The 25,479-nt window shown below is 36.6% G+C and overlaps 2 protein-coding genes across 2 annotated transcripts; one reads left to right on the top strand and one right to left on the bottom strand.

Annotated features, from left to right (window-relative positions):
- The first annotated feature begins 4,135 nt into the window (after positions 1-4,135).
- slc13a4 (solute carrier family 13 member 4) lies at positions 4,136-21,447 on the top strand. Its single transcript, XM_051890101.1, has 16 exons — positions 4,136-4,756; positions 8,505-8,633; positions 10,515-10,651; positions 10,740-10,915; positions 11,019-11,079; positions 11,167-11,197; positions 14,338-14,412; positions 14,492-14,676; positions 15,832-15,951; positions 16,034-16,135; positions 16,998-17,099; positions 17,244-17,350; positions 17,566-17,696; positions 18,823-18,984; positions 19,127-19,264; positions 19,436-21,447. Exons 1-16 carry the CDS (start codon positions 4,637-4,639, stop codon positions 19,571-19,573), a joined length of 1,914 nt encoding a protein of 637 aa, XP_051746061.1. The 5' UTR covers positions 4,136-4,636; the 3' UTR covers positions 19,574-21,447.
- Positions 21,433-24,206, bottom strand: LOC127510525 (cytochrome c oxidase assembly factor 6 homolog). The gene is made up of 3 exons (XM_051890108.1): positions 24,027-24,206; positions 23,671-23,829; positions 21,433-21,714 (listed from the first exon to the last, which is right to left on the bottom strand). Exons 2-3 carry the CDS (start codon positions 23,812-23,814, stop codon positions 21,619-21,621), a joined length of 240 nt encoding a protein of 79 aa, XP_051746068.1. The 5' UTR covers positions 23,815-23,829; positions 24,027-24,206; the 3' UTR covers positions 21,433-21,618.
- Between the last annotated feature and the right edge of the window lie 1,273 nt (positions 24,207-25,479).

Here is a 25,479-nt window from a genome sequence, read left to right as displayed (position 1 = left end):
AATATATATATATATATATATATAATTTTAACTATACCACATAATAAAAAATGTATATATATAAAGGTAATATAAATAAAGGTAATATTATTTTATATTAATATAATATAAATTAAATATATATATATATATATATATATATATATATATATATAATATTTATGAATAAATAAACAAATAAATAAATATACAATAAAGGTAATATAAATTTTATAAATTATATTTAGTCATAATAAATGGCTGTAAATAAATTAATATATTAATTATAATTGTGTAATTTTTATTTTATGGTATAGTTAAAATTATATATATATATATATATATATATATATATATATATATATATATATACGGAATAATCAAATTGTTATTTTTATATTTATATCTATCTATCTATCTATCTATCTATCTATCTATCTGTCTCTCTCTCTTTCTCTCTCTCTCTCTCTCTATATATATATATAATATCATATTCCAAACAAATTGATTATTCAGTGTCAATAAAGAGCTAGTTTATTGTGACAACATTCCCCATAATGCGCTACCTCCTGACTACCTAACAATGTCTGATCTGATAATGATGACATTCTTGTACTTCATTATATTAATTTATGCCTTAATCTTTCAGTTTCTAAAAAAATATATATTAGTTATCACACAAAGCTTTCGACCTCTAAAATCTACCTTACACATGACAATGTTCGCTACTGCTCGTTCAGTTCATTCAGTTCAGTTCCTCTGGGACACTGGGTCTGTCAAAAAGTGTCTATTTTGTCTTAAATCACCTTATTCCTTCATTCCTTCTTGTCCATTTTATTCTGAAGGTTATAAACACTATTAGTGCAGCATGTCACTCACTCACAGCTGTCTCCTTCAGAGCTGACAGTGGCCGTGATGTTGGTGACAGACTCCTCTTTCTCTAGCTGTGACCCTTCTGATCTGTGTGTGTTTTCCCAGAGAGGGAAACAATCAGACTCTCAACTCATCTGAGCAAACAGTCTTTATATTCCACACTCCACACTCTCAATGTTAGACTTCTTCAGCATGAATTACGGATTGTTCAACGAGCCCCTTGATTAATCAAACACCTCGGCCGGTCTTTTAAGCCTCTGTAATGCTTTCATTACAGAGTGCTGTAATGCTTTCATTACAAGTGCTGTCCTCCTCAAGAGGAGGACAGCACTTAATCTTCAGCATTGTGTCGTGAAGAACATGGTCTTTTCACAGCCTCATGCAGGAGCAGCGCTTCTTCTGACTGCTTGTTCAGTGTTTGAAGATTTAAGTGTTACTGACATTCATCCCCTGCTAAAACCCTAAAGAGGTTTACAGGTAACTTAGGCAACATTGATTAGGTTATGCAACACTGTATTCGGCGTTTCCTCCCCACTGACTGTATGGAGAGCGGACCGTTGATTTAAATGCAGACAAATGCAGAACATGTAACGTGATTATGAAACCTGAGTGAAGAGAATAAAAGTTAATCAAACAAAACCACACAAACAGCTCTGCCCTCCACCCCGGCTCATTCAAGCTTTGGATAAGCACAGCATTTCCTCAGATTAAGTTTTATTGCTCAGAAATAAATTACAGAGACTTAGGCTGCATTACACAACAGAAAAGCAGCAGATTATTTTTTGTTGTTGGATGTATTTTGTTGCAGATGTTCTCTTGTAACAACACTTCACAGCACAGCCTGTAAAACTAATACTTGAGAAGTGCCAATTCAGTTACAGTAACTGCTCCTGTTTTCCACTAGGTGGCATGTTATGCACATAATGGTCATTTGAAAATGTATTGGACTGATTGAAGATTCTGTTTTACAGTTAGTGCTTTTTTCGTACAAAATCTGGCAAATAACATGTATATAGCAATCTGTATATAACATGTATATTTTATGGTATACTTAAAATTAATGTTATATATAAACCGCTCAAAAAATTAAAGGAACACTTTGAAAACACATCAGATCTCAATGGGGAAAAATATCATGCTGGGTATCTATACTGATATGGACTGGGTAATGTCGGGGCATGCTCCTAATGAGATGACAGATGGTGTCCTGGGGTATTTCCTCCCAGATCTGGACCAGGGCATCACTGAGCTCCTGGACAGTCTGAGGTGCAACCTGGCGGCATCGGATGGACCAAAACATGTCCCAGAGGTGTTCTATTGGATTTAGGTCAGGCAAGTGTGGGTGCCATTCAATGGTATCAGTTCCTTCATCCTCCAGGAACTGCCTGCATACTCTCGCCACATGAGGCCGGGCATTGTCGTGCACCAGGAGGAACCCAGGACCCACTGCAGTAGCGTAGAGTCTGACAGTGGGTCCAAGGATTTCATCCCGATACCTAATGGCAGTCAGGGTGCCATTGTCTAACCAATAGAGGTCTGGGGATATGCCTCCTCAGATCATCACTGACCCACCACCAAACCGGTCATGCTGAACGATGTTACAGCATAAAATTCTCCACGGCTTCTCCAGACCCTTTTACGTCTGTCACATGTGCTCAGGGTGAACCTGCTCTCATCTGAAAAGCACAATTCTGGTGTTCAATGGCAAATGCCAATCGAGCTCCACGGTGCCGGGCAGTGAGCACAGGGCCCACTAGAGGATGTCGGGCCCTCAGGCCACCCTCATTAAGTCTGTTTCTGATTGTTTGGTCAGAGACATTCACACCAGTGGCCTGCTGGAGATCATTTTGTAGGGCTCTGGCAGTGCTCATCCTGTTCCTCTTTGCACAAAGGAGCAGATACCGGTCCTGCTGATGGGTTAAGGACCTTCTACGGCCCTGTCCAGCTCTCCTAGAGTAACTGCCTGTCTCCTGGAATCTCTTCCATGCTCTTCCATGCTGGGAGACACAGCAAACCTTCTTGCAGTGGCACGTATCGATGTGACATCCTGGAGGAGTTGGACTGCCTGTGCAACCTCTGTAGGGTCCAGGTATCGCCTCATGCTACCAGTAGTGACACTGATACTAGGCAAATGCAAAACTAGTGAAAAACATTCAGAAAAATTGAGTAGGGAAAAAAATGTCAGTGGCCTCCACCTGTAAAACCATTCCTGTTTTGGGGGTCATCTCATTGTTGCCCACCTAGTGCACCTGTTGATAATTTCATTAACACCAAAGCAGCTGAAACTGATTAACAACCCTCTCTGCTACTTAACTGACCAAATCATTAACCCAGGAGTTTAACTTAAAACTTTAACTTAATTAAATTAAATTAAATACATTTTATAATAAAATTATGATTGCACTTTATACTTTATTTTACAGTATTTGCACTTACATGGACTTACAGTGTACTTACCTAAGAAACTAAGTACTAAGAAAGTACTGGGTAATATAAGGTAACTACATGGGTTAAGGCTAGGTTTAGGGGTAGTTTTAGGGTTAATAAGTACATAGTGTGTACATGGGGAACAGGACTGTAAAATGAAGTGCTACCAAAATCATAGATGATATATGTATACTAATTAAATATTAATGCACTGAATAATATTAATAATAAATACTATAGTTTTATTTGAATTAAAACTGGACACTCCTTACTTAATTTGTTTAACATTGTTTTTAAAACCTTTTGATTGAAAGGCATCTTTCTAAATGCTTGGAATTTGTTTTGTCATCAAATATAAATTGTGCCTTTACAAAATGTATTTATTTTATTTTTTATTATTTTATTTTAATAGCTTATAATGAAGGCAGCCTTTAAGTGTTCAACAACTCCATTACTGATGCACATCACGAATATTTGTTGACTGTGGAAAACAGTCATAATAAATAATGAGTAGTAGTAGTACGCATATATTTATCCTGCATACATGCGCTACTAATCATGACGTACATTGGGTTGAATGGGCTGCTGTCACGAGCTTTTATGCGTGTATTAATTCAGGTGCTTCTGCTGCTTGTCCAGCGCTCTTTATTTTCTGACAGTCTTAACAGCATGTTCCCTGTTGGATTTATTCTAAGAAACTGACGGTGTTGCATGTAAACGATTCAATTTGGCCCAGGATCATCGCAACCCCACGACCCCACATCCATTCATAAACTCCACTTATTCAACTCTGATTGGTCCAGCTTTAAACTGGGAGGAGATATGGTTAGATTAAAGAAAAATTAGCATTACCGCGTAGTCATACATTTCGTATTCATCCTTGGAAAGGTTTTTTTTATAACACAGAGAGAGAATAAGTTTATTAAGAGGACAGTTCATGCATACTTCTACGCAATTTGCTGTTAAAACTATGAAAGCATGGCGAATCACAGATAGACGCATTTACAGGTAGAGACATAAGAGAAGCCGTCGGTGTGCTTTTCATCAATACATCCTGAAGCGGTATAAGAGGGTCTGCACATCACTCTTAGATGGATCAGAAGGACAACGGGACCAGGGGTATTCAAACAGGAACCCAAACTCACAATCCACGCAACTAGACCAACTTTTCTAAAAGGCACGGTGTGGAGCGCGTAAAACGCACGAAAAGGGGAAACAGCAATTTGCGCGGACAACAGCTACTCTACAGTTGCAATTATAATTTATGTAAAAGCTGAAAGGGGAGTGAAGTGACTGGTGAAGTGTTTCTTGAAGATCCCTCGACTTCTGCGAGCTGATTTGAGCAAAGAGTTCTCCCATGAGGCTGGAAGGTGCCAGAATGGACTTAATCAAAAAAATATGGACGGCTCGGAAACTCATTCTCGTGGTCATGATTCCTTTATCCCTGCTGCCTCTGCCTCTCATCCACCCGTGCAGTGTAAGTAGATCCTCATCCAACTCTAAAATCACATGAGCTCGTGAGCAGCGCGCGGTGTCCGTGCGCTTTTACGCGCTAATGCGCGTTGAGTATTTGCACTAAATTATACATTTAACATGCATTTTATTTAAGCTTTTATCATTGCTGGGTTTTACGCGATAATAAGTAGATTTAGATTCGTTTATTGCGCTGAAACATTTTTTTCATATAGTTGCAGGCGCATGGAAAATTTGGGCAGAAGTAAATAAAATGCTGTTTTAGAGGCAGTCTATATAACCATATAATGTCTGCAACATGATCATTGATTATGGCCTCCTGTGGGGTCTTTGTGGTTTCTTGAGGAGGCGCGGCGACCTCTCACCTGGTTGGTAGTTTTCCAGGTGCGCAATCGGAGCACGTTCGGTGCCGTGATGGTTCAAGCCGTGTGCTTTTCTTTTGGGAATTGTTTGTTTGAAAAATCGGCAGTTTTTACAGATGTTGTTTGTTTATGTAGCATGTGGGATCTTTGATTCAGTCCAAAATCATCAAAGCCTGCAGAGAGGCATTGTGCTAATCTCCCATCACTTGCCATATTGAATCCTACGAAAATTAGCTATTTGTTTGCTAATCGTTTTAGCGCATTTCATTTGTCCTACATTTGTATTGTCATTCTTTGATAAAATACGTTCAGAGATTATGAGCAGAAACCACTTTCAGATTTAATATTTTACTACTTTTAGATTTCAGGCATTTTCTACATTTATGCATCCAGGTTTTTTTTTCTGTAGCGTCATGTGGTGTGACACTATAATTCATGTGAAACAAAGATATAATCGCGATTAATCACATCTAATATAAAAGTTTGTATAAGTGTATATACATACATACATACATACATATATATATATATATATATATGAGTATATGTGTGTATATATACACACACACATGTAAACACAAACTTCTATGTTAGATGTGATTAATCGTGATTAATCGATTTGACAGCACAAATATATATATATATATATATATATGTATATATATATGTGTGCAATTATAGATGCAGTTTTGTGACGTCATATTAATCTCAATTCAGGGCCATTTAAAATGTACTAGTAAGGCAAAAATGTTTACAGATGGTGACAAGATCTAAGATATACACTTTGTCTTATACATAGATGTAATTTGTAAACTAAAATCTTAAAGTTTAAGTATCCGATTCTAATCAGACACTTGATTCAAATTGATTTCCACAGCTGCGAAGTCAACAGACAAACAGGGAAACAGCGCATAGATCAGGAAATGTCATTATCATTATGCCTTGACTACTTTTTTACAAAACATTTTTAAGATTAGATCACTTGCACAGGTTTTGTGTGCTTATCTCTCTCTGGTAGCACTTTTCATCAGGAGTCAGAAATAACGGCATGATCAGTTCACAATAGCTCACTATAATCCCATCTCACCTGCTGACTGAAAGAAATTATTCACACAAAGCAATTATGTAATGAATGTAATGTGTTCTGCTGCAAATATAACAAAACAAGGTGAAGTTGAAAAGATAGGCTTGATGATGTGTAATCCTCTGAATACATCATTCATGCAAATGAGAGGAAATGATCTGTTTCTTTTATCATCTGTAAGTGCCTGACACATCAGTGCCCTATTAGACCTTTTACCAGAAATCAATTCGGTCTGAATGGACTGATTTCTTGAGCAATGATGAGATTAGAGCAGAACAAAAACAATGTGCCAATGGACGCTTAATCTGCTAGCGTGGCACATAACTGGAAGTCCTTTAAAACAGTTGGGAGGTAATAAGAAAGTGGAAAAGTGGGCAAAGTTTATGAACACAGGCACACACTGGGTGATAATCAGCTTTGGCAGGAAAGCTGAGGGACAGAGGAAAGGCCAAAAATGTGATGGTGTGACGTATAGTGGCTAATGGAAACCAGAAGTTTGCTGGTTCGAGTCCCATAAGGTACAAGAACCATTGTCCCCTTGCTAAATGAATACTTAAGCATAGATTAATGTCAGATGATGGATGATTTGAGATTGATGAAATGGTAACACAATAATGTCATATTAGTTAACATTAGTTCAATCATGACAACTCTCTAAATAGTTTTAGCATATTATTGAATATGGCAATGTTAATGGCGGACTAGATCTGCTACACTGATGCTACTGCAGAGCAAGTATGGACTTGCTACTGCTAATAGACACACAGACACTCTGCTGTGAGCTTGTAAGATATGCTGCTGCTGCATAAATAGACATCCATGAATCCCGTAGCAGATCTAGGCAGGTGGAGCTGGGGAGGTGGAGCTGGGGAGGTGGAGGGTCTGATACACACTGCAGGACTAGTTTACAGCAAACACTGAACAAGACTATTTAAATGTTGAGCAAGCAATCTCATTGGCTGCAGAGGCCAATCAGCTTGTGCCATGTGATAATGAAATGATTGCAGTATCAGCCTGCGCCCTCTAGAGTTTCATGACTGAGCTAGATATTAAATGCATTAACTAACATTAACTAACAATGAGCAATATTTGTTACAGTTTATTAATTATTGTTAATAGTAGTTAATAAATACAATTGTTCATTATTAGTTCATGTTGGCATTAGATAATATTAACAGATACACATTTTGATTTTAATAATATATAAGTAAATGCTGAAATTAACATTATTATCATTGAAATGAACATATTAATATTAACATATAACACAAAAAGCCAGCAGACATAATCATTGGCTGATCATCACAAAACGGTCACATATCAGTGCCTTTCTACGTCCTCCTCATCAGCTTGATGTATTTATTGTGTCTGGAATGTGTGAGTGTGTATTAACTTTGCTCGCCTGTTATGAAATCTGATTAATTATGAAATATAAGTCACCTGACAAATGCTCATTCTGTCAGCTTAAGCTCCACATGCAGACTTTACAGACTTTGTATTCTACTAGGCCTAATTATTTGTTGTTTGGTGGACCCACGTGAAATGCTTTGCACCCAGGTCAAAATATTTGGCAGAGACAACCGGATTTGGATTTTTGTTCTGATTTACATACTGACGCACATGATTTCCTCTTGTTTTGCTTGTAATTAAAGCCATAATTTGGTTGAAGAACTGATTTATTCCTGCATTTTAGGGCTGGCTGGTACAAGCAAATCCTCTTTCCTATTTATATATGTAGATGTGTATGTAATCAGCTTACTTATCAACCGCATAAATACTATAGATCTTGCTATAGCTCATATAGTTGCTCAATTTATAATAAACTAAATTTTAAATTTAAAATGGCAACAAATTTACATGTACACATGCAAAACACCCAAAACACGTTAAAAAGCATTCTGTGGTGTGTGTGTCTGTGTGTGTATATATATATATATATATATATATATATATATATATACTGTATATACTGTATCATGATTGGCCTATGCTGAGATTGCTTGCTCAACATTTAAATAGTCTGAAGTAGTCCTGCAGTGTGTATCAGACCCTCCACCTGCTACGGGATTTATGTATGTCTATTTATGCAGCAGCAGCATATCTTACATGCTCACAGCAGAGTGTCTGTGTCTATTAGCAGTAGCAAGTCCAAACTTGCTCTGCAGCAGCATCAGTGTAGCAGATCTAGTCTGCCACGACCAAATACATTAACATAATGTAATTCCATCCAGAAGCAAAGCAGTGTTTAAATCACATCACATGATGTTCATAATGATGAGTTGATCCCTGTTCGGTCTCTTTTGCAGGAATCATCATGTGCTTATGTCCTGATTGTGACAGCGATATATTGGGTATCTGAAGCTGTGCCGCTGGGAGCCGCTGCACTGGTGCCAGCCTTCCTGTACCCGATGTTCGGGGTCCTAAAATCCAGTGAGGTAAGATGTTTCTCTGGGCCTTCTCCCTGTATGCAGCATCCCACAATATGATGTTTTGTGCAACATGCTTAGGCTGGAATACTGTAGGTTAAATATTTAACATACTTAAATAGTAGGATTTTGCATTTCTTGCAGAGCTGGTTTATGTAATATACGACCTGTTTTCTGAGAGAAATGTCTGACCTGGTTACATTCATCACGTCCCTTATGACCATTTGAGCCTCTTTGTCACACTCTTAGAAATGTTGAATAGGGTTCTATTGAGAACTCTAGGGTTCTTGACTAAATTTTTAAAGAACTCTTTTTAGGCTATAAATGAAATGTATTAAATGATTGCATAATTTTTTTTTATGTTTAATGGTTTATTTCAGTTTACTCTAGTGATAAAGTATGCTTACAAGTGTAAAATGTAATCAAAATAAAATAAAAAAATTAAAACAAAAGTAAGTAATTAAAACTAAATGCACAAAAGGATGCCATGATGGAATCCCTAAATGGTTCTATAAATGAAGAATCTTCAGATAGAATCTGAATCTCTTTTAATCTAATATAGAATCTGGAAGATTGCAGTGTATGAGACTTCTATAGCTGATGTTTTAAGAGTGAAAAATGTCATAGTGTTTTTGTTTCGTCATGCATGAGAGGTTTACGGCTCTTAGAGTTGCTGATCATTCATTTGTACCACCCTGTTATCGCGTCCACAATAAACTGCCAAGATATTATGTAAAACAAAATGCTGCATCATGTGACTAAATCAAATTGACAAACTTGACAAAGCAACCTGTTATCTTAAATACTTACTTGTAATCGCGTTTGGTAAATATTCCCCTTTTTTACGCAATCTTTTTTTGCTCTAGTCTGCTGACTGCAGAAATTTTGGGTTGTCTGATGTAGGCCTACTACGCTTCAAAAGTTTACACATAATTTATATTTTTTAATATTTTTAAAGAAATGTTTCTTGAGCAGCAAGTCAGCATATTAGAATGATTTCTGAAGGATCATGTGACACTGAAGACTGAAATTAATGATGCTGAAAATTCAGCTTTGCATCACATGAAAAAATTACATTTTAAAATAAATTCAAATAGAAAAAGTTTTTTTTAAATTGTAATAATATTTCAGTTTTTTTTCTGTATTTTTGATTAAATAAATGTAGCCTTGGTGAGCATAAGAGATATTAAATCTAACAGACCCCAAACTAAATGTAAATAATGTTGTTTAAAAACAAAAATCAGCATCAAACCAACATTAAAACAGCTTCAACAAGCTGGTGTTTTCTGCAGGGTTGAAATGATGTTGCAGTTCTTTAGATCAGCAATAGTAAAGGCTTTAACTGCATATGGTGGGCATAGGTCAAAAAATAAGTCAGAGGGGATGGCAATAAAAGCTCAGTTACCATAAACAACATTCACGCTGAATCTTCTGTGTCATACTGAAAATGTATTCATTTTTGTAAGTTCCAGTAAGAGCCGTGTGGCCTAGATAAAGGAAATATTATTAAAGACGACCTATTATGTCCTTTTATAAAGTCTTGATTTTGTTTTTAGGGTCTACAAGGTTTATAGGTTTCCATGCTTGAATGTTTAAAAACACCTTATTTTTCACATATTTGACATTGTTGCGGCATATGCCTTGGGTGGGAATTATTTAAATGAGGAATATTGTGACGTGTTAGTTCCCGGAAGAAAACTCAAGACTACAATGGAGGTGTTTCATGAAGATGAAACAGAGCACACTGATAGAGAGAATAACTCCCGCTGGAGGGGCTTTGTAACTTTGCAGACCTTTTTCATGCTCAAACAGCAACATTACACATTAAAGAAAGTTGAACGTGTAAAAAAGCATCATAGGACCCCATTAAATATCTGTGTGTGTACGCAGGTGGCCTCTGAATATTTTAAGGACACCACCCTGTTGCTGATGGGGGTCATATGTTTGGCCGCATCCATCGAGAAGTGGAACCTGCATAAACGCATCGCCCTCCGGATGGTCATGATCGCTGGGGCCAAACCTGGCATGTATGTATTCCAGCACCTTTAACATGCACTTACTGTTATAAACTGACTCTGTGACCTACATGTGTTCTCTGCGCTCTTTGTGTTGTAGGCTGGTGTTAGGGTTCATGTGCTGCACGGTTTTTCTCTCCATGTGGCTGAGCAACACGTCCACCACGGCCATGGTGATGCCGATCGCTGACGCTGTGCTACAGCAACTTATCTGCACTGGAATCGCCGATTCCCTCGATGACTCAGGGACCATAGATACACAGGACGAGGAGAGCGGTGAGTCAAAGTGTCAGTCTGAGAATGTGTGCTTGGTGGTTATGCATGTATTGTGTTTATTATAACTTTTACTTTTTCATTTAATTCTTCTGATCTTTCACAGGCAAAGAGGAAAACCAAACATCAAGCAATAATCACCTTCAGCTGCATAACCGCAAAGACAAGTAAGACAGTATATCTGAGCTGTATTAAAACTCCACCTGTATTAAACTCAAACAAGCTTATCCATTGTATTTTCTTTTTGATTGCAGTGAAAAACATGAAGTCTGTATGCTGAGTGAGGTAAGATTAAATCTATAATTTATTCCCAATAAAATAACTATCAAATTTGGAATAATATGGCTGTCAGAAAGTAGAAAGAAAATAAGAAATAAAAGGATGAATTTAGTGGGGTTATTTAAAACAATTGAAAAAAAAAAAAAAACCCTGCTAAATAAATAAATATTTTCACTATTTTTTGTAATTATAATTTATGTGAATGTGAATATGCTACATAGAACATGTAATTCACTGTCATTAAATTTAATGTATTTTAGATATTTTTCTATGTAGATTGCATGTTTAATGCATAAAATTGCATAAAATTTAGGAATTTTTTAAGTAAATACAGGTAAATATATGTACGGAGCCCGCACATGACATGCAAGAAAAAAAGTAAATCGCTCTCTCGATTTGTTAAATCATGCACACGATTTGCTAATTTGTTCCCTCGATTTGCTAAATCGTCCAAACGATTTACTAATTTGTTCCCTCCATTTGCTAAATCGTGCGCATGATTTACTATTTTGTTCCCTCCATTTGTTAAATCGTGCACACAATGTAATATTTTGTTCCCTCGATTTGCTAAATTGTGTCCACGATTTACTAATCCGTTCCCTTGATTTACTAAATCGTGCGCACCATTTACTAATCCGTTCCCTCGATTTGCTAAATCGTGCGCACTATTTACTAATCCGTTTCCCTGATTTACTAAATTGTGCGCACCATTTACTAATCCGTTCCCTCGATTTGCTAAATCGTGCGCACGATTTACTAATCCGTTCCCTCGATTTACTAAATCGTGCGCACGATTTACTAATCCGTTCCCTCGATTTACTAAATCGTGCGCACGATTTACTAATCCGTTCCCTCGATTTACTAAATCGTGAGCATGATTTACTAATCCGTTCCCTCGATTTACTAAATCATGCGCACGATTTACTAATCCGTTCCCTCGATTTGCTAAATCATGCGCACCATTTACTAAGCCGTTCCCTCGATTTGCTAAATCGTGCGCACTATTTACTAATCCGTTTCCCTGATTTACTAAATTGTGCGCACCATTTACTAATCCGTTCCCTCGATTTGCTAAATCGTGCGCACTATTTACTAATCCGTTTCCCTGATTTACTAAATTGTGCGCACCATTTACTAATCCGTTCCCTCGATTTACTAAATCGTGCGCACGATTTACTAATCCGTTCCCTCGATTTACTAAATCGTGCGCACGATTTACTAATCCGTTCCCTCGATTTACTAAATCGTGCGCACGATTTACTAATCCGTTCCCTCGATTTACTAAATCGTGAGCATGATTTACTAATCTGTTCCCTCGATTTACTAAATCGTGCGCACGATTTACTAATCCGTTCCCTCGATTTGCTAAATCATGCGCACCATTTACTAATCCGTTCCCTCGATTTACTAAATCGTGCGCACTATTTACTAATCCGTTCCCTCGATTTGCTAAATCATGCGCACCATTTACTAATCCGTTCCCTCGATTTACTAAATCGTGCGCACTATTTACTAATCCGTTCCCTCGATTTGCTAAATCATGCGCACCATTTACTAATCCGTTCCCTCGATTTGCTAAATCGTGCGCACTATTTACTAATCCGTTTCCCTGATTTACTAAATTGTGCGCACCATTTACTAATCCGTTCCCTCGATTTACTAAATCGTGCGCACGATTTACTAATCCGTTCCCTCGATTTGCTAAATCATGCGCACCATTTACTAATCCGTTTCCCTGATTTACTAAATTGTGTGCACCATTTACTATTTCGTTCCCTCGATTTACTAAATCGTGCGCACGATTTACTAATCCGTTCCCTCGATTTACTAAATCGTGCGCACGATTTACTAATCCGTTCCCTCGATTTACTAAATCGTGCGCACGATTTACTAATCCGTTCCCTCGATTTACTAAATCGTGAGCATGATTTACTAATCTGTTCCCTCGATTTACTAAATCATGCGCACGATTTACTAATCCGTTCCCTCGATTTGCTAAATTGTGTGCACCATTTACTATTTCGTTCCCTCGATTTACTAAATCGTGCGCACGATTTACTAATCCGTTCCCTCGATTTACTAAATCGTGCGCACGATTTACTAATCCGTTCCCTCGATTTACTAAATCGTGAGCATGATTTACTAATCTGTTCCCTCGATTTACTAAATCATGCGCACGATTTACTAATCCGTTTCCCTGATTTACTAAATTGTGTGCACCATTTACTATTTCGTTCCCTCGATTTACTAAATCGTGCGCACGATTTACTAATCCGTTCCCTCGATTTACTAAATCGTGCGCACGATTTACTAATCCGTTCCCTCGATTTACTAAATCGTGCGCACGATTTACTAATCCGTTCCCTCGATTTGCTAAATCGTGCGCACGATTTACTAATCCGTTCCCTCGATTTACTAAACCGTGAGCATGATTTACTAATCTGTTCCCTCGATTTACTAAATCGTGCGCACCATTTACTAATCCGTTCCCTCGATTTGCTAAATCGTGCGCACGATTTACTAATCCGTTCCCTCGATTTGCTAAATCGTGCGCACCATTTACTAATCCGTTCCCTCGATTTGCTAAATCATGTGCACCATTTACTAATCCGTTCCCTCGATTTGCTAAATCATGTGCACCATTTACTAATCCGTTCCCTCGATTTGCTAAATTGTGTGCACAATTTCTGATTTCTTTTCCATGATTTACTATTTCGTTCCCTCGATTTACTAAATCGTGCGCACCATTTACTAATCCGTTCCCTTGACTTACTAAATCGTGTGCACCATTTACTATTTCGTTCCCTCAATTTGCACCATTTACTAATCTGTTCCCTCGATTTGCTAAATCGTGCACACGATTTACTAATTCGTTCCCTTGATTTGCTAAATTGTGCGCACAATTTACGATTTCTTTCCCACGATTTACTAATTCATTCCCTTGATTTGCTAAATCGTGTGCACGATTTACTAATTGGTTCTCTTGATTTGCTAAATCTTGCGATTTAGCCTACTTTTTTCCCCCGTATGTCATGTGTGGGGCTCCGTATTACATGCAACTTTATCAGCATTACTTTTATTTAAAAAATTAGACAAAGTTATCGATCAAGAATAGATTTTTTTAAATGTGTTTTTTCGTACTGTAGGAGTTGAATGGTCTAACATTAAAGCCTGGTTTCGGCCCAGAGTTTTCTAAAGAATCAAATGGATATCTGCCAGAGGTGAGACTTCGCCCAGCTCACAATAACTGCAGAATCTGCTACTTAGATTTCTAAAATCATTCCAATTGTTCCTAAACAGGCTCCAATTAGCGTTCCTGTGCCAAAGAAACCCAAAATCCGAAGGGATTCGCTGTACCCCACCAAGAGAGACCACTTGATCTGCAAGTGCCTGACACTGAGCATCACGTATGCGGCCACCATCGGAGGTCTCATCACCATAACCGGCACGTCCACCAACCTCATATTTGCCGAACAATTCAACAAGTATGTTATCACTTCACTGTGCCTGGTCTATTCAATAAAAGGCACATTCACAAAACGCCGGGCACTGCAGGGATTTGTTTAAGCACCTGTTTCAATCCGCTCAATCTCATTTCTTGCACATTGTAAAGACGCTAAGCAGAGAAAAATAACCCTTTCCTTGTGCAACATTTCTTGGGCAAAGGTGACTCTATATTTGCCAGGAAGTCTTTTGCTGATGTAAAGATATACAGTAGTGGCCAAAAGTGATGTTTGGAGGGGATATTTGTTCTTAATGACCCTATAAGCTCAATTAAACCATCAAAATATGAGAAAAATATTTAAAATATAAGAAACAAAACACTAAACTTGGTTAAGGCATTTATCTGCAAAATTATTTGGCAAAAAAAACACAAACTACAGCTACAGGTTTTAATTTACTATGCAAAAAAATGCATAGAAAAACAAAAAGCTTTAACACATTTTTAATAAAATTTGAATAAAGGGTGAAGACGTCAATTTTCCTTAGCCGGACATCGCTTTTTGGCACTACTGTAAATCACAGTGAAAAGAGGGCATTTAGCAGGTCAGTGGGGTTTGTATTGACGCTCTTTTCAGGCAAATTGCTGTATTGACAGTAACTATCACAAGTTCTGTTATAATCTGTGCTCACTGGAGTGTTGTTATCACTGACTTGACATTTTACCAGAAATAATCAATGTAAAGTGCTAATTGGCCTAAAGTGGGGCAGCTAAAAATCTTGCACCATATTGACTGGCTCTCAGTATCTTCTTGAGGCTTTTAAACGCTGTGTAAACAGAACCTTGTCCTTTTCTTCCACACTGGAATGAAGTAAAGGAGACATTTGACCCCCGAGCACAGGGGAATTATAATTTGCACTCTGGTCTCAATAAGACTAGGAACATGTATGTGTATGATAATGACTTCTTTAATGATCATTTTAATTATATCAACACTGTAAAGCATGATTGTTGCAATTAGCTATCACAACTTAACATTTAGCATTAGAATAACTTTCCCAGATTTGTTGTCACTTAATACAACTTAACATATTTAAAGTTTACTAAACTTAAAATTTAAGGCAGAATGAACACTTACAATTTTTTTTAATAGTAAAGTTATCATGTTTTAAAATTTGTTATAAAATGTCTTTTTCAGTCGTTACCCTGAAGCAAAAGTCATCAACTTTGGCACCTGGTTCATCTTCAGTTTGCCGATCGCTCTGATCATGCTGATACTCACCTGGATCTGGCTGCACTTTTTATTTCTGGGATGCAAGTAAGAATAAAAGAGAGACTTTTTTGATTTTGAAATGATTTTGTGAAACTTGCTGAACTCAGAAGCTGTTATCTCTCCACAGTTTCAGAGAGACTTGCTCTCTCAGCAAGAAACGCAAAACCAGGCGAGAAATCCTCTCTGAGAAACGCATCCATGAGGAGTACCAGAAACTCGGCCCCATTAGGTACACTGTAAAAAATGTTTTTTCGAAGCTATAATATCACTGGAGTATGTTTTACAAGAAAATACTATTTCAGTCTTTCTACTTCAAAATTTAATTCAATGTTATTTGCAATTTGTTGTAATTATTTGTAAAATGTGCTAGCAGTTTCTAAGTGAAAATTGTTTCACCATTTTTTAGTGTACTTTAGACAGACAGGCAGATGATAGATAGATAGATATATAGATATATAGATAGACGGACAGACAGACAGATAGATAGATAGATAGATAGATAGATAGATATATAGATATATAGATAGACGGACAGACAGACAGATAGATAGATAGATAGATAGATAGATAGATAGATAGATAGATAGACGGACAGACAGACAGATAGATAGATAGATAGACAGACAGACATAGATAGATAGACAGACAGACAGACAGACATAGATAGATAGATAGATAGATAGATAGATAGATAGATAGACAGACAGACATAGATAGATAGATAGATAGACAGACAGACAGACAGACAGACATAGATAGATAGATAGATGGATGGATGGATAGATAGACAGACAGACAGACAGACATAGATAGATAGATAGATAGATAGACAGATAGATAGATAGATAGATAGACATAGATAGATAGATAGATAGACAGACAGACAGACAGACAGACAGACATAGATAGATAGATAGATAGATAGATAGATAGATAGATAGATAGATAGATAGATAGATGGATGGATGGACGGACAGATATAGATAGATAGATAGATAGATAGATAGATAGATAGATAGATAGATAGACATTGTGGAAGACTTTATTTTGATGTTGTGACTAATATACCATTTTTCTCTCCTGGTTCACAGCTATCCTGAAGTCGTGACAGGCATCTTTTTTGTTCTGATGACCGTACTTTGGTTCACAAGGGAGCCGGGTTTTGTCCCTGGCTGGACGTCACTTTTTGAGAAGTATGAGAACATCTTATGTTAACCCTTACACAGTCAATAAATTGATTTCCATTTCTTTTCCTAGAAGAGCCATTTTTTTGCTTTAATGCAAAATAAAGCTTCTAACATGTACACAAGATTCACTAAACATCACGTGTCCCACAGGAAGGGCTACAGGACTGATGCCACGGTGTCTGTGCTGCTCGGCTTCCTCCTCTTCCTCATCCCCGCTCGAAAGCCTTGGCCATCTGCATTCTCCAGCGAGAGCAAAGGTCAGATCCCACGCTGCCCTCAGCAGGGCCGCTCCACACTTCAATGCAGCCGCGAGCATTCGCTCAGCAGGCTGCTGCTGTAATACGGACCGCCAGGGTCTAGTTGTACAACCAGTTCAGTCGGGTTGAGGACATGAGAGCAAAGGTGAATGTTCTGGATGCCGCACCCTGCTGGCTGGGTTTTGTAAGTGCTCTTGTCTCTGTTCTCTGTGCAGGTGATGATGACGAGGAGGAGGAGGAGGACCCTCTGGCCCCTATGATCACGTGGAAAGACTTCCAGAGACTAATGCCGTGGGAAATTGTTATTCTGGTTGGAGGAGGATATGCACTGGCTGCCGGATGCAAGGTGAGCGTGTCTGAAAGGTTGAATTTCAGGGGACTTTCTGATAAGTTTACTACAGTGAATCTCATTAAAACGTTCAAAACTTGGCAAGTAATATTTTATGACCCAAAATCAAAAGAAAAAAATTCAATTTTGGATAAAATAAATAAGGCTTATTTTTTATCAACCATAATATATAAAAATCATATATGTATATAATACATATACTATATAGTATATATATAATTATATATATCATATATCATAATTTTCACTGGTCTACTGTAATGTGAATGCAGAGAAGGAATATATGTGATATATTATTCATATTTTAAGTACGATTATGAAAAGATTGTGACAATGCAGTGTTAATGGTCCTAAAAAATAATGGTCTTGGTCTTCCTTTATGTGAAATATATTTTATTTTATATATATATATATATATATATATATATATATATATATATATATATATATATAACAATATTGTGCAAGATTTACCAACAAAGTTGCACTGGATAATAATGTCCACTAAAATACACAGATTACTTTGAATTATTTTTAGATTTATTTTATTTTATTGTTTATTTATCATTTTTATAATTTAATTTTACATCACCATTTTATTATTGTATTCCCTTATTAAACATATACATTTTATCATTTTTATTTTATTTTAATATTACAGTGTAATATGACTCAAACACAAATGTTTTAATTTAATTTAATTTTAGTGTAATATGAACAGTGTAAAACATTTCTTTGCAAAATTAACCAATATTAATTTTATATTAATATATAAATATTATATTGACTTTTAGTTGACACTTTTATCCAGAGCAACTTTGTTGGTTAATTTTAAATATATATATATATATATATATATATATATATAAAATTATTTTTTATATTTAAGATTCCAAGTTGCTTTGTATAAAAGTGTCAGCTGAGAGTCAAAATATTAAGTAATAAGTAGCATTTCCCTTAAAATCACACCTAAAAATCACAGTGGAAAATAAAGAATATTGTATTAAATCATAATTTTGTTAGAGAAGTGCTATGTGACATCAGACAGAATCTTTTCTAGAAACAAGCATGTCCTATACATTTACTTAACTTGTAAATGAACCATGTGACTTCTCTCGGGCAGGTGTCTGGGCTCTCCATGTGGATCGGTCGGCAGCTGGAGCCAATGAGTGGTCTTCCTCCCTGGGCCGTCACGCTGCTGGCGTGTCTACTCGTGTCCGCCGTCACTGAGTTCGCCAGCAACCCCGCCACGCTCACAGTGTTTCTGCCCATCCTCTCCGCCTTGGTCAGAACATGCTAACACACACCTGAAAGACAAACCAGTCTCAGACAAAGAAATCAATCTGCATGAAAGTGTATTATTTCACAGCGGTGTTCTGTCCCGAATGACCCTAATGAACGACCCTGTGTCTCCTGTCCCCTCACAGTCAGAGACGCTGCACATCAACCCTCTACACACGCTCATCCCTGCCACCATGTGCGTGTCCTTCGGTGTCATGCTGCCTGTTGGAAACCCGCCGAACGCCATTGTGTTCAGTTATGGACACGTGCAGATCAGCGACATGGTATGAAACAACATTATCCTGTTATATCACCTCTGTCACGGCTCACAGCTGTGTCAGGAATGCAATGTTGAAAGGCCAAACCATTAATCATTTGTTTTTCATAAGCATGTCTCTGAAGTGCACACAAACTGAGGTTGAAAAAGGTGCCTGTTTTCTCCTTGTGATTTGCAGGTCAAGGCTGGGTTCGGAGTGAATCTGATTGGAGTTTTTGTGGTCATGTTGGCCATAATGACATGGGGAGAGCCTCTCTTCCACCTGAGCGAGTTCCCCAACTGGGCAGTGATGCGTAACGTCACGGGCAGCTTGTAGCTGGAGGTGGACGGCAGAGGCGTGAGTGTTTGACATGTAGGGACTGAGGACACTGGATATACACTGAAGGAGGCATATAAACGTGATTAAGGCCTTATTTTCCCCCCATCCGTGGAGTAAGAGAATATCCGTGACACCTCCTTCGGAGGATGCAGAACTGCTCACTGTGACTGAATGAACGGCACAAACGGTGGAAACTATTCTTACACTTCTATATCAATGTTGCCTTAAAGTATTAGGCGTAGATTACAGCTGAACGCACAAGTTTACGTGCCTACAAAACACAATCGGCAATGCTTGTGTGTGCCCACTGAATGTAACATGTCTGTATGCTTTTTTTTCTGATGTCTAACAAATGTTGTGATACATTTGCGTTATTTACTTGAGAGGTTTGAGGGAGATTCTGCACCAGCTGAAGTCGCTGCTGAAATCAGACATAGAATCTAACATGCTCTTACCAAAATGTTACATAGCTTATGTGGTCAGGTTATAGAAGATTATTTCAAATCCTTTGTTATTCTCATAATCTTAAGTTGAATAAACCTTTGTGCTTTTTGAAGGTGGCCATTAAAGGGATAGTTCACCCAGAAATGAAAATCTGTTATCATTTACTCACCCTCAAGTTGTTCTAAACCTGTACGAGTTTCTTTGTTCTGTGGAAATGAAAAGATGATATTTTTGTAACCAAACAGTTTCTGGTCCCCATTGACTTCTATAATGTATTTTTTTAAATAAGTCAATGGTATGGAAACTTGTTTCCACCACTTAATAAAAAATAAAAAAGGTAATTGCGACTTTTTATATCACAATTCTGACTTTTTTCTTGCAATTTTGAGATATAAACTATAACAATGACGAGTTATAAAGTCCAATTCTGAGGGAAAATACTTTTTTTCAGAATTGCAACTTTATATCTCACAATTCCGACTTTATATCTCGCAATTTTGACTTTATAACTCTCAATTCTGACTTTATATCTCGCAATTTTGACTTTATAACTCTCAATTCTGACTTTATATCTCGCAATTTTGACTTTATAACTCTCAATTCTGACTTTATAACCCGCAATTCCGACTTTCTAACTCGCAATTTTGACTTTATAACCCGCAATTCTGACTTTCTAACTCACAATTCTGACTTTATAACTCGCAACTGCGATTTTATAACTCACAATTCTGACTTTATATCTCACAATTCTGACTTTATAACTCAATTCCAACTTTATAACCCGCAATTCCGACTTTCTAACTCGCAATTTTGACTTTATAACCCGCAATTCTGACTTTCTAACTCACAATTCTGACTTTATAACTCGCAACTGCGATTTTATAACTCACAATTCTGACTTTATATCTCACAATTCTGACTTTATAACTCAATTCCAACTTTATAACTCGCAATTCTGACTTTATAACTCACAATTGCGACTTTATATCACGCAATTCTGACTTTGACTCGCAATTGCGAGTTTATATCACGCATTTCTGAGAAAAAAAGTCAGAACTGAGAGATAAAAAGTCGCAATTATTCCTTTTTTATTTTCATTCAGTGGCGGAAACAAGCTTCCATACAATGGGGATCAGCAGCTGTCTGGTTACCCACATTCTTCAAAATATCTTCTTTTGTGTTCAACAGAACAAAGAAACTTATACAGGTTTAGAACAACTTGAGGGTGAGTAAATGATGAAAGAACTTAGATTTTTAGGTGAACTATCCCTTTAATCGTTGTACATACATGAAACAAACATTTTGTTATTGTCGGCCACCCATTGTTGGCTTAGTCACGAGCGAATCATTGTAATATTTTCTGTGATCGATTTATTTCACATGACATCTCTGAAACATAATAAAACACTGTATTTTTGGTTCATTTATTTATTTTGCATTTCAAACATTACATTGAAGCTCCATACAGCACAGACTGATTAAATGATTATAAATAAGACAAAAACACAATGCTTTATATAGGCTAGGAAATGTTTAGTGCATCACTGCCATTATCAGAGTCCAGTGTTATCATTCCCTCGGATGTACGTCATTGCTGGCTATAATTTGGATGCTCCTTCAGTTGGTTCATAGCCCTCATTTTGTATTTTCTCCTTGTACTTCAAGAAGTCCCTCCGTTTGATGAAATACTTCACCTGCCGTTGAATTACAACAATCAGTTCATGTATGTGCATTGTGAAATTCAACAGAAGACAATATTGCCCTTGTAAAAAAGAAGTGTACTTAATTGTATTCAATGTGCACTTGTAGTGTACTTCAAATCCTAAAAGTACATATTTCTAAAAACTGTACTATTAATGTAATAAAAGGCCACGTAAGTGTACTTAAAGAGAGTATAATTTCATGTCTGTTTCCTAAGACGCTTAAGTACTTATAGTATCAAATGAAAAGTTTTACTTTAAAGTCAATGTTTTAATAATCTTATGTTTTAAAGAAGTACACTTACTTTAATGTTGACTAACACACTAAAGCACATGTACTTGATTAGAATTTTAACCATAGTGTGCTATTTGATATTAAATTTAAAATTAATATATTTTAAATGTACTAAATAACTTCAGAATTAGAATTGTGTAATTTGAAGTGTATTTAAATACATGACATACACAAGTTTCAATAAAAATTACATTAAGGTATATATTAATTGTCATAAATGCTTGCCAGTACATTTGGCAGTATACTTGAACCATATTTCAAAGGCCCTGTCCCAAATAACACCCTAAATACACGCAATCTTCCTCCGAGTTCACAATTTCGTAACATAATGCCGCTTTAACTGTTGGGTAGAAGCCACAAGAAGTCCACAAGAGCACATGAACGCTCTGTCCCAAATGGCACACTTCAGGTGCACTTGCGGTCTTGTGACGCGTGTGAATGTCCGTTAAGTCCCATTTGCCATTTTAGGTTTCAGAAGGGCATTTGCAAGCGTCCCCTGTGCGGCCGATACGTGCCCTCGATGCACACTTTTGCCGAGCTCCACAGCAGACTTCCACCTGACAGTCGAAGCGGCAGTATGTTACCAAAGTATGACTCGGAGGAAGATTGAGAGGGCTTAGGGTTCCATTTGGGACAGGGCCAAAGACAATATAAGTAATGATAAAATTACATATAAAGACTAATACTAATAAAGCACTCTTAAAGGGATAGTTCACCCAAAAATGAAAATTATCCCATAATTTACTCACACTCAAGCCATCCTAGGTGAACTATCTTCTTTCAGACGAACACAATCGGAGTTATATTAAAAAATATTCTGCCTCTTCCAAGCTTTATAATGGGAGTGAACATTTTTTAAAAAAAAAGCACATCCATCCATCATAAAAGTAATCCATATGACTCCAGGGGGTTAATAAAGGCCTTCTGAAGTGAAGCGATGCATTTTTGTAAGAAAAATATCCATATTTATTACTTTATAAACTATAATAACTGGCTTCCGGTAACGACTGTACTCGACACTCTCGTGAACGACGTACGGACGGCCGTTAACGAAAGCTAGCGATTACAGTTTATAAAGTTATAATTATGGATATTTTTCTTACAAAAATGCATCGCTTTGCTTCAGAAGGCCTTTATTAACCCCCTGGAGCCGTATGGATTACTTTTATGATGGATGGATGTGCTTTTTTGGGCACCATTCACTCCCATTATAAAGCTTGGAAGAGGCAGGATATTTTTTAATATAACTCCGATTGTGTTTGACTGAAAGAAGAAAGTCATATACACCTAAAATGGCTTGAGGGTGAGTAAATTATGGGATCATTTTCATTTTAGGGTGAACTATCCCTTTAAGTTTAACTAAATGCATTTAAAATACTTTTAAACTATAATACATGGCTACATTAAGAGGGGAATATTAGTGTAATTATTACTGAATATTGTATGCTATTTTGTAACAATGCAATGGCCTAACATGTAAATATAAAGGCAATGTAAATCAAATGTTTTGGTTTCATTTCAACAGAAGAAATAATCCAGTAAAAATTCCCAATATTCCTGACAGCTGCTGCATATAAATTCAAATCGCAAGCAGGTGTCACAGAGATTCGTATGTTTCTGCACTCAGAACTATTGAATCAGAACTAGTGACAGACCCACTGGGCAGGACACTTGGCTTCAAACTCCTGCTGGTATTTCTCACAGGCAGATGTGCTGTCTTGGTGGACATCTAGACACTTCCAGAGCTCATCTCTCGCGCTCCAGCAGGCCTTTCGTTCACTGGCGTTAGGAGCACTCATCTCTCCTCAGTCATTCTGCAGGTTTGTCAACAACTTTTAACACTCGTATTGTTCGATATAAATCTCCAAACAAATGTCAATAACTTTAAGAACATGTTTAACCATCAGTGAACTGTCATAGAGACAGTATTTCTACTAGAGAACACGTTATAACTTATGAGAGATAATTTTGTCTGACAGTGAAGTTCTGTAAAGAAAGAATAACCGCTTACCAAATACGATTCATCGCTTCATATACTTTGTATAATTATTATTATCCTAATAAAAGTGTTAATCAGTCATATTCTGTAGTACAGAGAGTCCCAAGGACGCGTTGAGCATGTAGGAAGTAATGCGACAAAACATGTCGCCTTCTGATGACCTAAGCCATTGCGTAGAAAGTAGTTCGGTCAGTGACCGCTAGATGGTGCACTTAAAACATTTTAGTCCCATTTCTAATGTATAAACGCGTTTCCTCCTATCAAACATTTGCCTGTAATGTCTTTAATGTTGTCCTGGCTCCTGTAAGTTACTTGGAGTGTCTGTTGATGCCACAGTATGTTTTGCAACAGTTCAAACTCAAGGGTTTGAGACTGAAACTAATGTCAAATAAAATGTTGCCAAAATCTTCTGAGGCTTTTCAGTTTTTCATGTCTTTGATTTGATCCCATTCCATCTGTCAAAAGTCAGTACTAGAAAGAAAATCCTTTTTGCTGCTCTGTTTCTCCCAATGTTTTGAAGTCCTCCTTGTGCTCCTGATCCCAGTGACTCATTGTGGCCATTAACAAACAGGAATTAATTGTGTGTGGGAATGCTATTGAAAGTGAGCTCTTTTGTAGGGACAGAGAGTGTCCATTGTTCAGTGCTGAATGTTAAAGAGAAAGAAGAGCACAAACATTTGAGGTCTCAGATAAACCCTGAACGATTTAAAAGAGAGTTTTTTCACCTCCATTATTACTAATTAACAGACAGACCTTGAGATTCCAGTGCACCAATGAAAAAGATGAAAATGAATGACATAGTCAAAATTATTAGCCATATTTGACATGAAAAGTTGAAATTATGACAAAGAAAGCCATAATTTCAACTTTGTCATACTTTTAGACTTTAACATAGAATGTCATAATTTCAACTATCTCATATTTATGACATTTTATTTCATAAGTATTACTTGTGTCATAAGTATGTCTTGTGTCTTTTTATCTCAATTTTGACCTCATAATTTTGGCTTTTTATCTCATAATTCCAATTTTTATCTCATAATTATGGCTTAGTATGTTAAAATTATAACTTTATCTCATAATTTCGTTTTTTTTATCATAATTTCAACTTTTTATCTCATAATTATGACTTAGTATCTTAATTATCTAAGTCATATATAATTATGACTTATCTCAATTATGATTTAGTATGTCAAAATTATGACTGTTTATCACATAATTTCAATTTATCTCATAATTATGACTTAGTTTGTCATAATTATAACTTTTTATCACATAATTTCAATTTATATCATAATTATGACTTAGTATGTCATAATTATGACCGTTTATCTCTAATAATTTCAATTTATCTCATAATTTCAACTTTTTATCTGATAATTATGACAGCATAATATAATTATTTATCTCACAATTTCGATTTATCTCATAATTTTAAAAGCATGTCATATCTATGACTTTTAAT

The sequence above is a fragment of the Ctenopharyngodon idella genome, chromosome 4, assembly GCF_019924925.1.
Source record: "Ctenopharyngodon idella isolate HZGC_01 chromosome 4, HZGC01, whole genome shotgun sequence".
NCBI lineage: Eukaryota > Metazoa > Chordata > Actinopteri > Cypriniformes > Xenocyprididae > Ctenopharyngodon > Ctenopharyngodon idella.
This window is presented reverse-complemented; position numbering and strand designations above follow the sequence as displayed.